Raw genomic sequence first — 16,694 nt, forward strand, 5'->3', positions numbered from 1 at the left:
TTATTGTTGCTATATTAGATGGAACAAATAGACAGACAGACAGGCAACAATAGTAAAAAAAGGTTATTTTGGTATATGTACCGTTTTACACATGAATTAAGTAAGAAATGGCTATTTTAATATTACAAACAGACACTCCATTTTTATTTTATGTAAGGAACATTAACGTCATCCAAGGGTTGCAGTAATAATTTAAACACGGCCTTAGTGTGACAAAATTTATTTTTAAATCATTTTACAAAAAATAACTTACTTTTATATTGAATACAATTCCGCAAATAGTTTTAAATAAAAACATCGAATCAATAACAAAATAAGTATTTCAAAACATTAAATTAATTAGGAAAATACACATACATATATTAATTTATGACATAAAAGATTTAATAAGTTTTGGCGATATGCAGAATAATGTGGGACATAATGGAAATTACTCTTTCATCTCTTCTTTTCTTTTTCATTTCAATATTCTGGTTCGGTCAAACAGACTTCATAGTATGTTTTGTAACATAGCGTCTGTTTGTCACTGAAGTCTCCTCTACTCCTATCTTCCATACTGGTTGAAACCAGTTTGATTGCATCTACTATCTTCTTCTCTTCTAAGGCTACATCTATGGCGTTATGGATTGTCCTCATAAGAGGATAATTTTTGTAATTATTTCTTGGTAATTTCAGAGTCGGTTTACCTTTTGAAGTACCATATATTTTTCCGTCCAAATCTGCTGAAATTAGTGAGAAATTGGTATGTTATTTGGTCGATTAGACATAAGTTAACAGCATCGTAATGATACTCTCCGATGCTTATAAGTAAGGCAAGTTCGACAAGTCAGGCAACATTCAGGGACATTAATAATTAGCGGAATTAGTTTACATTAGTCGAAAATTAGTTATTAAAACTAAAGGCATTGTATTGCCACGGTCTGATCAGGGCTTATAAGTTAGTTTAGCAATGTAATTCCAAACACAAGAGTCATTAGCACACATGGCTAATTAGAAGAACACAAAAGTATATGGTTGATTCCTCGATGGAATTTTGGTTGTTGAAACATACCCTGAGTATTTAAGCTCTTGAATGAATCCTGCCACAGTTTGTCCTGCGTTCTCTCATTAAATCTCTCGACGAAATCTGTGTAAGTATCGTTCGGGATATCGCAGAAACCCCCAAAATCGTCCAAGTCTATACTCCAAACCATAACACCAGCGAGATTATAGTCCATCGCCAATCTGTAATTCATATAGAAAATAGAACGCTATATTGATATCAATTGAATCGCCTTACATCAAAATTTGTCCCATACCTTCACAATCAAATCAAATCAAATCAAAATAAACTTTATTCAAGTAGGCTTTTATAAGCCCTTTTGAATCGTCATTTTACAATTAAGTGAAGCTACCACCGGTTCGGAAAGTAGATTCTACCGAGAAGAACCGGCAAGAAACTCAGTAGTCACTCTTTTTTAACATTTAAAAAATACAACGTCATGTTAATTAAATACAATTATTTCAATTAATGTATCCTGCTTGGAAGTCAACAGGTATTAACTCCACGCTTTTTTATCATCTACAAAATCTTGTATCGAATAATATGCTTTTTCTACCAATGTATTTTTTACAAACGATTTGAATTTACTAAACGGCAAAGTTAAAAATTTCTACGGAATTTTTTTTTTTTTTTTTCACAAATACTTTACTTATATTATTCGGTGGTAGGTGGTAGGTGGCATGTACAACCCACTCATCAGATATTCTACCGCTAAACAACAATACTTGGTATTGTGTTTCGGTTTGAAGGATGAGTGAGCCAGTGTAAGTAGAGGCACAAGGGACATAACATCCTAGCTCATATTGGTGGCGCATTGGCGCCATGGTTAATGTTACTTATAGCGCTATTGTCTATGGGCGATGGTGACCACTCACCATCAGGTGGCGTATATACTCGACCGCCAACCAATAGCACAAAAAAAGATAATTGATTCCACATTTCTCTTTTTTCACTGCATATGAATAACAAATGTAATTTTATTTTATTTATTCGTTAACTGAATGTTTTGACATAATATGATTATCTAATAGTTTAATATCTTACTGGACTTTATTGGCAATAGATCGAGAGTCATCGTAGGAAACAATTCGACGTCCGTCGCGCAAATACGGCGTTGAAGAATCTCTATCCCAGTGATAAGCCCACTTGGAATTATTTTTCAATTCTAGACATACCTGGATAGAAAAAATGTATGACAAAACATAGTTTATCCAAACAGTTTTTTCGTACACTTTGAAATGACCATTTTAGTCAGGATTATATTAATACTTAGAAATGGCAAATGTGACCTTCGGATTGAGAATACTGGTGACGTAAAGTAAAATAATAATAAATAAAAATAAATATGAGGCAACATCACATACATTACTCTGATCCCAATTTAAGTAGCTAAAGCACTTGTGTTATGGAAAATCAGAAGTAACGACGGTACCACAAGACAACGAACCCGGGACCTTAGAGTGGCGTACCCATGAAAGCCGGCGTACACACCAATCGACCACGGAGGTCATAAAAGGACACCGGGCTGATCCGATTGACGACAATCAAAAATGAAAATCAAAATATACATTATTCAAGTAGGTTTTTAAAAGAAATTTTAAATCGTCATTTAACCACTATATTAAGTGAAGCTACCACCGGTTCGGAAAGTAGATTCCACCGAGAAGAACCGGCAAGCAACTCAGTAGTTACTCTTTTTCAACATTTAAAAATACTTTCATATCACTTAAACACAATTATACAGGGTTATTGGTAGTTACCAAATTATCCTCACGAAGAAGTCTCTGAATGGAAAGTTATGTATTGGAAATTCTTATTCTAATAATTGTGTAATCTGTACTTAGCAATCTTCTGCGGGTGATAACGGGTGAAACGGTAATGTTTTTAAAATTTGCAGAACAAGTTTCATAATGATTTTTTTAGTGTTTAAGGCATTTCTGAGGAAAAAGAAATCAAACAAATATTGAAATAAATTCGTTTTCCGCTTCACATTTTTAAATTTGGACCGATAATTATTGTTTAAATATTGACAAATATCCAGTGTTTAATCGTTTTTATAAAACAAAAGATAACAATAGATTTTTATTGATTTTTTTTTTTTAAATAAATTTTAGAAGTTGTACTTTTGACAAATTTTGAAAAAAGCTATAGAACGTAATAACTCAAAAATGGTTCACTTTTGGATTATGCGTATGGGATAAATTATTGCAAATAGTCACCCCTATCACCTCCTAACGGATATACGTCGAGTTACCAATAACCCTGTATATGTATGTTTCCACGCTTTTTCATCGTCTGTATAATCTTGTATTGAATAATATGCCTTCTTTATCAATGTATTTTTTTACCAATGATTTGAATTTATGAAACGACAAAGTTAAAGATGTCTGTGGAAATTTATTAAAATACAATTAGAGAAGAAAATATCTATTAAGAGAGTTTTTTAAGCTGATGCTTGAATGGATTGTAACCACAGATGTATCTCCATTTTCACTTATGTCATGATTTTTTAAATATATATTTTTAAATTGAAATAATAATATTTAACTAATATAAAAAATATATAATATTTATATGATGGTGTATGATCATTGATTCGGTTATCGACACCGTATTGTGGGACGCCCGTCACTTCCTCTCGTGGCGTGGTGGGCGACTGGTACTACCTGGCACGAGAAAAACTAAAGGCGGTTGATTTTGAACGGGGGGTGGAGAACAAAAACGAGGTTCTGTGATGGGCGGTTAAAGCAGTGCCGTAAATAGCCTTTTCTGCGTGCGAGCTTCTATAACTGCGCCCTATTTAAGCAGACCCTTTGCCTATTTTACTGTCTCACTCACTAAAACTTAAACGCAGGTTCACTGTTGCAAATGCGTTGCCCATTAACGATAAACACTAAACACAAATACGCTCGTGCGTTGCCAAAAAAATGAGTGCGATGTATGTTATTAATGATACTAGCATGTAAGTACGTTTGTATTGGAATCGAGTGCTAGGGGCCCAGCGGAATCTTAACAAGAGCAAAACGAAAAAACAATAGTCCTGCCCAGTCTGTCTATTCTTGCGCCCCCGAGACTCAGTAGAAGTATATAATTAATATACAATTAGCGGATAATGAATAAGACGACGACCTCCTTGATCGAGTGGTGTGTACACCGGTTTTCATGGGTACGCCACTCTGAGGTCCCGGGTTCGATTCCCGGCCGTGTCGATGTAGACTACCATTAGTTTTCTATGTTGTGTTGGGTCTGGGTGTTTGTGGTATCGTCGTTACTTCTGATTTCCATAACAGAAGTGCTTCAGTTACTTACATTGGGATCAGAGTAATGTATGTGATGTTGTCTCATATTTAATATTTATTTATTATTTAAAAAGACATAATTAAATGTTATGTGAGTAGTTTTATGACACATACCTCAGTATATCCGTACATATTAGCTCCATTGAGATACGGTCCAGCAAAAACATCGGTTACTGCTAGAGTTTTACCAAATTCAACAATTTCGACGTTGGGATCTTTCAAAATAAACGTTTTCCCGTGGAATTGTAAACCAAGAACTAACTTCTCAGGGCTCACTCCATGTGACAGCATGTACTTTATTGTGTATTCCTAAAAAAAAATGTCATATTTAGCTCAGGTTTTACCAATGATGTTCTAGTAAACAGATATGTCGTTAACGCGCAAAAAGTGAAGACTAGAAAACGTCCTAATTGGGACGTTTGCCTTTAGTCGTTTTCATCATAATTATGCCAGTAATACGTTATAATACATCATAATTATGTAGTAATACGTTTGGCGTAATTAAAACATCTAGTTATCCCTTTTACTTATTGTTTTTATCAAGCTATCCTTTTGTGAAATGAAAATAAACGGTTCCCGGCGCGGCACACTTTTTTCTGTTGTTTAGTATGGGTATAACATATCTGTTTATTTGAATATCATTGGGTTTTACATAATATTTAACACATTTATTATACTGTATACCGTTTAAACTTTCACAAAACTTTTTTAAGATTTAACTTATATCAAATTTAATTCATCCATTTTTTATAAGCATTTTAAGTAACATAACAATTTTACAGAATTCGTTTGTACAGTATTCACATAAAACATAAATTACCTACTATTACCTACTATTCCAGCTGCCGTGGAAATACTATCACTATTACTACTTACTATTTTAGTACACTTTTCCAACATTTGAAAAACAAATTATGTCAATCAAATACAATTAAATTTATATTAGATATCCTGCCTGAAAGTCCAAAATTAAACATCTATCCTTTTTTGTTATCTATACAATATTCATAGATATTTTATAGTACCAAATCTATCCTTCCATCATCTTAGAATTGGCTTATATCTCGCATTTGTCTCACTTATGTGTAGCCATGAGCATCGACTAATAGATTGCAAGTAATTTCTGTCCTAGGAGTTCGTCTCCCGGAATGGACTATAGTAAGGTTTATACCAAGAGCAGAACTGTATGTTGTGTTGATGTATCTTTGGATGTTTTCAAAAATCGTTAACATCTAAGATTAATTAGCTGTGTCCTTGACCTTCACACGTTTAAATTTAACAAAAAATATTTGTAGCCAAAGTTACTCCTTAATTATATCAGTTATCTGCCTGTGAAAATCTTGTCAAAATTCGGTCCGGCCGTTCCAAAGATTAGCGGGAAACAGACAGATATACAGACAGACAAAAATTGTAGAAAATATTTTTTTGGTATGTATACCGTGTATACATACATATGCATTGAGTAAAAAAGGGCTATTTTAATATCTCATTCAGATACTCCAATTTTATTATATGTATAGATAAAAATAATAATAAATATCATCATACCACATTCCTTTCATCCTTACTTAAGCCCCTTAACGGGGCAGATGCTCCAACAATTTTATTCCAGGGTCCATTATAATCGTAGCCAATTAGATAGATCAGGTCTAGATTACGATTCAGGCTTTCTAAATCATAAGCTGCACTTATTATTTCTTTGATATTCGCCAATGTCGCGGTTAATATGTAACCATATGGTATGAAGGCCTCTTTTAATTCCTGAAATCATAATTAAACTGTGTAGTTTAATCGTTACTGCTCAAACTCGTAGTGTGATGTCATACAACAAGAACAACAGCCTGTAAATTTCCCACTGCTGCGTGTCCAATACTGATACTATTTTTTTATGGAATATATTGGCGGACGAGCATATGGGCCACCTGAGGGTAAATGGTCACCATCACCCATAGACAATGACGCTGTAAGAAATATTAACTATTCCTTACATCGTCAATGCGCCACCAAGCTTGGGAACTAAGATGCTATGTCCCTTGTGCCTGTAGTTACACTGGATCACTTACCCTTCAAACCGGAACACAACAATACTGAGCACTGTTGTTTAGCGGTAGAATATCTGATGAGTGAGTGGTACCTACCCATTCTACTGCAGAATTTATTTAATTACGACATCACATTAGAAATTACTAAAATTGATAGTGTTTCTTTACAATATTGTCCGTGTTTTATATACATAAACCTTCCTCTTGAATCACTATATTTACTAAAAATATTGCATCATAATCCGCTGTGTACATACGGACAGACAGCGGCAAGCGACTTTGTTTTATACTAATTCAGTATGGCGAAATTGGTATTTAATTTAAGAAAAACATTTGGGAGTGGGAATTAATTTTGGGATAAGAGATGGCCCAGTGGTTAGAACGCGTGCATCTTAACCAATGATTGCGGGTTCAAACCCAGGCAAGCACCGCTGATTCATGTGCTTAATTTGTCTTTATAATTCATCTCGTGCTCAGCGTTGAAGGAAAGCATCGTGAGGAAACCTGCATGTGACAAATTTCATAGAAATTCTGCCACATGTGTATTCCACCATTGGAACAGCGTGGTGGAAAATGTTCCAAACCTTCTCCTCAAAGGGAGAGGAGGCCTTTAGCCCAGTAGTGGGAATTTACAGGTTGTTGTTGTTGTATTTGGGTATGCGATCTTCTACCTTGGTTAAAGTGACGAAGTTCTTTTTATCTTCAGGACTGCCCCCTCTCAATGTTGGATATTTCCACATAACATTTAGACCATCGAATCCGTATTTCCTAAGGGAAAGAAAAAAATTGAGGGTAAAACCTTTTTGCTTTGAGCAATGCTGTCTGGGAACACAGATGTTATGTTCCTTGTGCCTGTAATAATATTGGCAAGCTCATCCTTTTAAATTGGACATAACAATACTCAGTATTAATGTTTGATATTAAAATAATATGACAGCATCTGTGGTCGAATATCTTGTGCACCGTTATTCATGGGTATGCCATTACGTGGGTTCGATTCCCGGACGAGTCGATGTCGAACAAATTCATTAGTTTTCTATGTCGTCTTGGGTCTGGGTGTGGTACCGCCGTTTATTCTGATTTTCCATATATGCTTTAGCTACATACATTGGGATCAGAGTAAAGTAGGTGATGTTGTCCAATATTTATTTATTTATTTAATATATGAGAGTTTGGGGTTTTTTATGGTATAGGTTGGCGACGAGCATATAGGCCACCTGATATAAAGTGGTCACCATCACCCATAGACAATGAAGCTGTAAGAAATATTAACTATTCCTTACGTCGTCAATGTGCCACCAACCTTGGGAACTACGATGTTATGTCCCTTGTGCCTGTAGATACACTGGCTCACTCACTCTTCAAACCGGAACACAACAATACTGAATACTGTTATTTGACGGTAGAATAACTGATGAGTGGGTGGTACCTACCCAGACAGGCTTGCACAAAGCCCTACCACCAAGAAAGGTGAGACTTTAATAAAAGTTTGTCCAGCTCAAATGACATGACCAAATTTACTTAATGATAGTACCAGCCTCTGATCATTTACACTCCTACCAAGCTGTACTCACTCAAGATGTTGCATGACGCTTCTGATAAATGTGGCTCTTTTCCATTTGTCACTGGCCATCCTGGAGAATTTCACGGAACCCTCATTCCAGCCACCAAGACTCAAAGTTATTTTTACATGGGGATAAGCCTTTTTGATTCTGGTCAGATTTTTATATGCACCATTACCGTTATTTCGATCTATGTCAAGCCATGGATCTGAAATAAAAATGTATTAAAATTGCTTATTACATGCAACTAGACAATTAAATAATAATATTGATTGTTTATTTGCAAGTCTCGGCAATGGATACGATAAAATTAATTGACGGCGCATGGTGCGCCATCTTGTTTTTCATATTGGTTGGTATAGTGTCAATGGGAGTTGAACGGCGCCGACAGTAGCGAGGCAGCCATTTTGAATGCAGTTACATTTAAGATTTCCCGCGCAAAACGTATACTACGAATCCCTACTTTCCAACACTTATTCTTTTGTTATAGATACTTTTATATGTCTTTGTGTATATGATATTTTAACGTAAAAGTATCTATAACAACAGTAAAATTATCTGTATAATTCATTTGTTCAATTAAAAATCTATTAAATTTGTGGACAACAGTTTGAATCCCACCGAAAACATTAAATATTAAAAAATGCCATGTCTCTCAATGCGGTCCTATTTAAATTATTTTCTAGTCATAAATCTACATTTAATAATTGTATCAATAGTTTTCTTTATATTATAATTATAGTGATGTCTAGAATTAAGTGCAAATGTTATTGAAGAGACCTGTAATCAGATTATTTGTTATGTGTGAATCATGATGGTCACTTATAATTATTCCTTTTTATGAGAGAGACTATATATATCTTGGTGCAAAATTTGAAGTTTCTAAGTCTGCTAGAAGTACCTAAGATTTTAGATAATAGGTCAGTGAGTCAGTAAGTGACAAAATGGTGTAACTTTGATCGACCGTAAAACCTAAACTATTAATTCAATTAGCATGTAATTTCAAACTTAAGCTTGTACTAATGCCTACTATTAATTACTGAAAACCTAAACTCCTAGCTTTGTTCACGTCGAAGATATAGGGGGGGGGGGAACAGCCGCTAATCTCTTCGAGAAAAGATGGTACGGCCGTGCCCGTTTTGCTCGAGACTTGGCTGGGGCACTGCCATGCCCCCAGATATACGCCCACTTGTCATAAAACGAAAACTTTTAAGCATATCGGAAAAAGACAACCAAAATCGTTTTATTTTACTTATGTCCACTCGTGCGAAACCGGGACCGGCCGGTAGTCAAATATAAGTTTCACATATATAACTTACCGAGACTTTTAATAGTATAAGATTCTTCATCCAAACCAGCAAAAGCATAGACAATGTGAGTGCATAATGTCGGGTCTATATCTGATACTGAGAAACTAAAAGGAGGGCTTCTGAATATGGCCCAAGAGGCTACGTAGCATGCCGCAACTTTACCATGCTTAGGACCTGAAAAAGATATTTATAATAAGAATATCAAATCAAATCAAAATAAACTTTATTCAAGAAGGCTCTTACAAGCACTTTTGAATCGTCATTTTACAACCAAGTGAAGCTACCACCGGTTCAGAAAGTAGATTCTACCGAGAAGAACCGGTAAGAAAATCAGTAGTTACTCTTTTTTAACATTTAAAAATACAAAGTCATGTTAGTTAAATACAATTATTGAAATTGATATATCCTGCGTGGAAGTCAACAGATATTAACTCCACGCTTTTTTATCATCTATAAAATATTGTATTGAATAATATGCTTTTTCTACCAATGTATTTTTTACAAACGATTTGATAATTTTAAATTTCGATGAATAGTTAGCACAGATATCTTTTAATATTTGTAACACCAGAAAAAATGCTTTAACATTTCGATAACTCCTCCTAACAAGCCAAATAACAGTACCAAGTATTGTTGTGTTCCAGTTTGAAGGCTGAGTGAGCCAGCGTAACTACAGGCACAAGGGACATAACATCTTAGTTTCCAAGGTTGGTGGCACATTGACGATGTAAGGAATAGCTTATATTTCTTACAGCGTCATTGTCTATGGGTGATGGTGATCACTTACCATCAGGTGGCCCATATGCTCGTCCGCCAACATACACCATAAAAAAATGAGATTGGTTTGTATAAGTGTCTTATATTACGGTAAACTCAAACTCAACTCAAATAACTTTATTCAATATAGAAGCATTACACTTTCTTATTGATGGTCAATTGAAACACTACCACCGGTTCGGAAAGAAAATACCCTGACCTGAGAAGAACCGGCGAAAGAAACTCAGCGGGATTTTTTTATGTATTATATAAATAAACAATTTAATATGAGATGAAATAGCCAGGAGGCGATCGTTTCATTCCCAAGGTGTGCTATCTATATTTTGCACACAAGCGTTCCTTAATATTTTTTTTTAAATTTGGCAACAGAGGCATTTTGAACGCCTTCTGGGATCCTGTTGTAAAACGTAGAGTCAGTAACTCCTTTGTGGGACAATGTATACGACATTGCCCCACAAAGGAGTTACTGACTCTACGCAGTCGAGTAACAGGAGTAACAAGTTTGTGTTTGTTCCTTGTACCAATTTTATGAGTATCACATTTTCTCACGAAATCATTAATATTTTTTCGTACATACATAACATTAGAGAATATATATACATATATTGAGAAGTCAATATCTTGATTTCTTTAAATTTATTCCTTAACAATTCTTTAGCCGCCGTATCAACATCGGTACATAATCTAATCTTTTTGACCGCGAATGCCGCAGAACTCAGTCTACTCGCCAATCCGTTAATACGGGGGCCCCATTGCAACTTGGCATCATCAGTGAGGCCAAGGAACTCAGCAGAATCAATTGGATCCATCGATTCCCCGTTGATGAGAACATCGGCTTTTACATTTTGTACATTTGGTGTACTAAATTTCACAATTTTAGTTTTATTATTATTTAGTCTAAGATTATTTATGCTAAACCAATGTACTATATCAGCTATAGCATTGTTTACTTCGTCGTACTGTACCTGTTTTCTATTAATTTTAAAAACTAAGGAGGTCTCCATCAGCAAACAATACTATATCATGTTTGTTCCCAACAAGAAAGGGCAAGTCATTTATATATGTGAGAAACAGAAAAGGTCCAAGAATTGATCCCTGAGGGACCCCCATACCAACTGAGACCCCAGGAGACCTTTTTCCTTTAACGTCAACCCTATGAATTCTTTTGTTAAGATAAGAAGTCAGAAGGTCGAGCGCACATTCTCTAATTCCATAGTGATAAAGTTTCCTGACCAGAGTCTCATGTTGAACACAATCAAAGGCTTTGGATAAGTCACAGAAAATCCCTAAGGCATCCCGTGACTCTAATGGTAATTAATTACTTATTCTGCTACTTGATGGTGAGTGTTAATCTTTGTTTTTAAGTATATACTAAGTATGTCTTCTTTACAAACTCGCCAACCATATAATATGTTATAAGATAATTAGTGACTTAATTCATAAAATTCATACTTAGAAGAAATATCGAAATATAATAGAAGAAAAACATAAAATCTTTGCATTCAATCTGAAGTGGTCTAGAATTTTTTGGTTTGTTTTTTGCTCAGAGGATTGGAATGAACAATGTTCACTAATTTTGATTAATGGCACTGTATATTTTCTGTCAAAAATAAAAATAACAATGAAAGAATTAATTCGATACGTCAATTAGTTTCCGAGTTATAAGTAAAACAAGTTGTAACGTACGACGCGGACTGTCGGTGACGGTGTGACGTCATTGTACAACACGCTCAGTCTGGCTCACTCAGCCCGCCCGAAATTGCGCGCACGCGCCGTCAATTTTATACCTAAATACTTTTAAAAATGTCCAATCCAAATACAAGAAAATCATACTTAAATGTAAAAATGCAACTACCGGAAATGTTGTTTTTTATAGTTCCAAATGATGTTAAAATGCGAAAAAAAAGGATAAAATTCATGGTGTTCATTAAGATTAAGAGTTATTCGCGAAGTGTTGCGATAATCCGTGAAAACGACGAAAAAAGTGTGACAAAAATGACCTCGAGTATTATTTTTTATAAAATATTTGATTAATAAATTTTATGTGTTTTATGTATAATTTGGCTAGTTTATTCATTTGTTCATTTTCAACCGACTTCAAAAAGGAGGAGGTTATCAATTCATCTGTATTTTTTTTTTTTATGTTTGTTACCTCATAACTTTTTCCTGGGTGGACCGATTTTGATAATTTTTTTTTTGTTTGAAAGGTAGTGCTTCCCGTGGGGTCCCATTTTAATTTTATTTTTTTCTGATGATGGTATCCGTATGAAAACAACATAAGTCTTAAATTTGCATTATGTATATGCGCGACAAATAGATGAATAACTGAAAATCGCGTCAACCAATTTTGATGATTCTTTTTTTATCATAAAATATATAATTCAAGGATAGTTTGGTGAAAGTTTGGTAAGGTTCTGAGCATAGAATCCATGACAAAATAACGGAACGGAAGGGAACGGAACAATTCTGAAGCGCACGTTAGCGATACTCGGTCGAATCTTTTATATTTATAGGTTATTTGGATATTTGAGTCACCTTCCGTAATGTGGTTATGTTTATGTAATTATCATAGTCGAATATTATAATCAACTAGCTACCCACCCCGGCTTCGCACGGGTGCAATACTGATACTAAATATACTACAGAATTTGTTTATTTACGACATCACATTGCAAACTTCTAAAATTAACAGTGTTTCTTTACTATATTGTTCATGTATTATGTATACAAACCTTCCCCTGGAATCACACTATCTATTAAAAAAACTGCATCAAAATCCGTTGCGTAGATTTAAAGATATAGGGATAGAGAAAACGACTTTGTTTTATACTATGTAGTGATAGAACTCCTATACGGCTCACAGTTAGGACGCGATATGGGGCAGAATGGGGCAGACGTATTAAATCCGCATTTTCGAAAGTCTATTTTTGCTTTATTCGCAAGTTTCCTTTGAAATTGTCCCCGAAGTAGTTTCTGACTCATATAAACGGAACGCTTAATCTATCCATATTAAAAAAAATTAGTTAGTCAACATCAGCTTCACTTAAAATCAAAAAATAAATAAAAATTTTAACAAAAAGAAAAACCGACTTCAAACAAAACACTATTTTAAAAAAAATGAATATGCACGAAAAAGTAATAAAAATAATTGCGTATTCAACATATTTTTTAGAGTCTTCCTAAGTTAAATGAAATGAAAAATATTAGACTAATTAAAAGTCGATTAACGATTATATCATGTAGTTATAGTTATTGGTATATTTGGAGCCGGTGTCAGCCACGGTGCCCTTGCCCCAACAATCAAAAGAAAGAAGCGATACGAGCCCCTTGCTTGATCCAGGATATTATTGTGTAAAAGGTAATTTGGAAAAAACATATTTGTTAAAGTATTCTCGTATTGTTTTTTGATAGATATACTGTAGGGTATTATTGGCTGACACCGACTCCAAATATAGCAATAATTATAACTACATGATATAATCGTTAATCGACTTTTAAGTAGTCTAATATTTTTCATTTCTTTTAACTTAGGAAGACTCTAAAAAATATGTTGAATACGCAATTATTTTTATTACTTTTTCGTGCATATTCATTTTTTTTAAAATAGTGTTTTGTTTGAAGTCGGTTTTTCTTTTTGTTAAATTTTTTATTTAGTTTTTGATTTTAAGTGAAGCTGATGTTGACTAACTAATTTTTTTTAATATGGATAGATTAAGCGTTCCGTTTATATGAGTCAGAAACTACTTCGGGGACAATTTCAAAGGAAACTTGCGAATAAAGCAAAAATAGACTTTCGAAAATGCGGATTTAATACGTCACGCGGCGTAAACTACAAGGATCCCTCGAAAGAGCTGTAATCGAACTCAGCAAAAAAACTTTGAAAAAGACCAACTATATTTCGTACATCATATGACATCACATCACATACACAAAATTTGATTAAAGATAGTAAGAAATTCTGCCCCATATCGCACCCTAACTGCGAGCCGTATAGGAGTTCCATCACTACATAGTATAAAACAAAGTCGCTTTCTCTGTCCCTATGTCTTTAAATCTACGCAACAGATTTTGATGCGGTTTTTTTTAAAAGATAGTGTGATTCAAGGGGAAGGTTTGTGTATATAATACATGAACAATATAGTAAAGAAACACTGATAATTTTAGAAGTTTGCGATGTGATGTCGTAAATACACAAATTCTGTAGTATATTTAGTATCAGTATTGCACCCGTGCGAAGCCGGGGTGGGTAGCTAGTTGATTATAATATTTGACTATGATAATTACGTAAACATAACCACATTACGGAAGGTGACTCAAATATCCAAATAACCTATAAATAAAAGATTCGACTGAGTATCGCTAACGTGCTCCTCAGAATTGTTCCGTTCCCTTCCGTTCCGTTACTTTGTCATGGATCCTGTACTCAGAACCTTACCAAACTTTCACCAAATTACCCTTGAAGTATATATTTTATAATAAAAAAAGAATTATCAAAATTGGTTAACGTGATTTTCAGTTATTCACCGATTTGTCGCGCATATACATAATGCAAATTTAAGACTTATGTCGTTTTCACATGGATACCATCATCGGAAAAAAATTAAAAAAAAATGGGACCCCACGGGAAGCACTACCTTTCAAACAAAAAAAAAATTATCAAAATCGGTCCACCCAGTGAAAAGTTATGAGGTAACAAACATAAAAAAAAAAAAAATACAGACGAATTGATAACCTCCTCCTTTTGGAAGTCGGTTGAAAAAGAGCTGGCGACTTGATACTAAGCGGTGCGCTTCCCGACACTTTAAAAAATGACGTCACAGCACTCGCGCGGCTGTTAGCGGGACTCGATATTTTTCGAAACTTTGTACGCTTTTAAAATCAAAACTACTAGGTATTTTTGACTACAACAAAAAGTAGTGTATTTATGCACATACAGGCTTTTATTTCAAGCGATTTGGCATACCTAGTAACATTCTTCAATCCGATTCAACGTGGAAAGCTGCTAGCATTCTTGCCAGCATTGCACGCGGTCAAGTATTATTTTTAATTCATATATTTTTTTATATATTTAAGCATTTAATGTTATTAATTCTTATGTTAATCAAGTAAGTCATCTAGATGATATTTATTAATAACATTATTATTAATTATTAACTTGGTAATACTAATAATAATAAGAATATTAAATACACCTCACCCTCAATATTGGTTGCACCTACAGTCAAAAATACGGTCACAGTTAAAAATAAACTTGTTCTGCAAATCATTTTACTAATAAACTAAAACCAACCATAGGTCCTACCAGTGACCATATCAATAGCAACTAAACAAGCTTCAAGGAAGGTAAACTGTCCTAAATATTACAAATACATTCGTGAATATATGATAGTGGTTACAGCATATACTGTTTGATATGTATGTATATATAATAATCTATAAAATGTGTACAGACCAAAATTAAAATTTACTTTAGGCATTCAAGTTGGATTTTAACAGCACTTTGAATCTTTATTTCTTCAAGAAATAAAGATTCAAAAGTCTTTTAATACACTATATTTTGTTAGAATACCACCAGTATGGAATGTATATTCTACCGATCAGAAGCGGCTAGAAACTTACTATTTCAACATTTAAAAATACAAAGACATGTTAGCTAACAATTATATATGTGTATAATACATCCTGCCTGGAAGGAGTTTTTTCCATTCGTGCAGTACGAGGCGGTTAAGATCTCGTATAATAACTATCATAATATCGGTACGGGGTTTATTAGACCCCGTAACGTCTTAGAATATAAAACTCGATGTGATGTAATCGAATTTTATTTCTTCACTGCGGTATGTTTGAAAAGAAACCCCGCATTAAAACACCGTACATTATCTTTTCAAAAGGCATCATATGAGCTGAGATGGCCCAGTGGTTCGAACGCGTGCGTCTTAGCCGATGATTTCGGGTTCAAACCCAGGCAAGCACCACTGAATATGCATGTGCTTAATTTGTGTTTATAATTCATCTCGTGCTCGGCGGTGAACGAAAACGTCGCGAGGAAACCTGCATGTGTCTAATATCATCGAAATTCTGCACATGTGCATTCCACCAACCCGCATTGGAACAGCGTGAGATATGAGATGAGGCCTTAACCCAGCAGTGGGAAATTTACAGGCTGTTACTTTACTTTACTTTAGGCATCATATACATATATTTATCACTTTTACAATATATCACATATTTATACATATTATAAACAAATATACGCTACGGCCACCGCACGATAGAGAAATATGTTTTTTTTAAACGCCCCGCAAGGGGGACATAAACGAGCTTTTTAGACCTTACTCAGCATTGAACGTTTTAAAAAATTAACATCGCACGAATATATTTTTAATGAATTCTACATTATAATGAACAAGTTATACTAATTATATTTCACAAACCGTTCGGATATCCTTATTACATCCTGACATTAAGAAATACTTAAACAACATAATATAATATATTACCACTATAGTTTTACAAAGTCGAGAGGGTGCAGTCGTTAGAACGCGTGTTTCTTAACCGATGAGTGTAGGTTCAAACCCAGGCAAGCACCGCTGAATATTCATGTGAGTAATGTTTGTTTATAATTAAGGAAGGAAAACATCGTGCGGAAATCGGCATGTGTC

The 16,694-nt window shown here is 34.3% G+C and overlaps 1 protein-coding gene across 2 annotated transcripts; it reads right to left on the reverse strand.

The window, feature by feature from the left end:
* Nucleotides 1-280: 280 nt before the first annotated feature.
* LOC124541228 (probable chitinase 2) lies at nt 281-15,369 on the reverse strand. Of its 2 annotated transcripts, none has more exons than XM_047119106.1 (9): nt 15,230-15,369; nt 9,265-9,429; nt 7,958-8,153; nt 7,055-7,151; nt 5,890-6,102; nt 4,456-4,650; nt 2,087-2,217; nt 1,052-1,224; nt 281-722 (listed from the first exon to the last, which is right to left on the reverse strand). In XM_047119106.1, exons 1-9 carry the CDS (start codon nt 15,297-15,299, stop codon nt 463-465), a joined length of 1,500 nt encoding a protein of 499 aa, XP_046975062.1. In that variant the 5' UTR covers nt 15,300-15,369; the 3' UTR covers nt 281-462. The 2 variants fall into 2 exon arrangements, with proteins under 2 accessions (XP_046975062.1, XP_046975063.1); XM_047119107.1 differs by having other exon boundaries at nt 284-719; nt 15,230-15,368.
* Between the last annotated feature and the right edge of the window lie 1,325 nt (nt 15,370-16,694).

The sequence above is a fragment of the Vanessa cardui genome, chromosome 27 (genome assembly GCF_905220365.1).
Source record: "Vanessa cardui chromosome 27, ilVanCard2.1, whole genome shotgun sequence".
Classification (NCBI taxonomy): Eukaryota; Metazoa; Arthropoda; class Insecta; order Lepidoptera; family Nymphalidae; genus Vanessa; species Vanessa cardui.

Coding starts and splice junctions, on each gene's coding strand:
- LOC124541228 (XM_047119106.1), bottom strand. CDS start 15,299: ATGATTTGCAGAACAAGTTTATTTTTAACTGTGACCGTATTTTTGACT. Junction 7,152..7,957: donor AGCGTCATGCAACATCTTGA/GTGAGTACAGCT, acceptor TCTTTCCCTTAG/GAAATACGGATTCGATGGTC. Junction 6,103..7,054: donor ACTTCGTCACTTTAACCAAG/GTAGAAGATCGC, acceptor TTATGATTTCAG/GAATTAAAAGAGGCCTTCAT.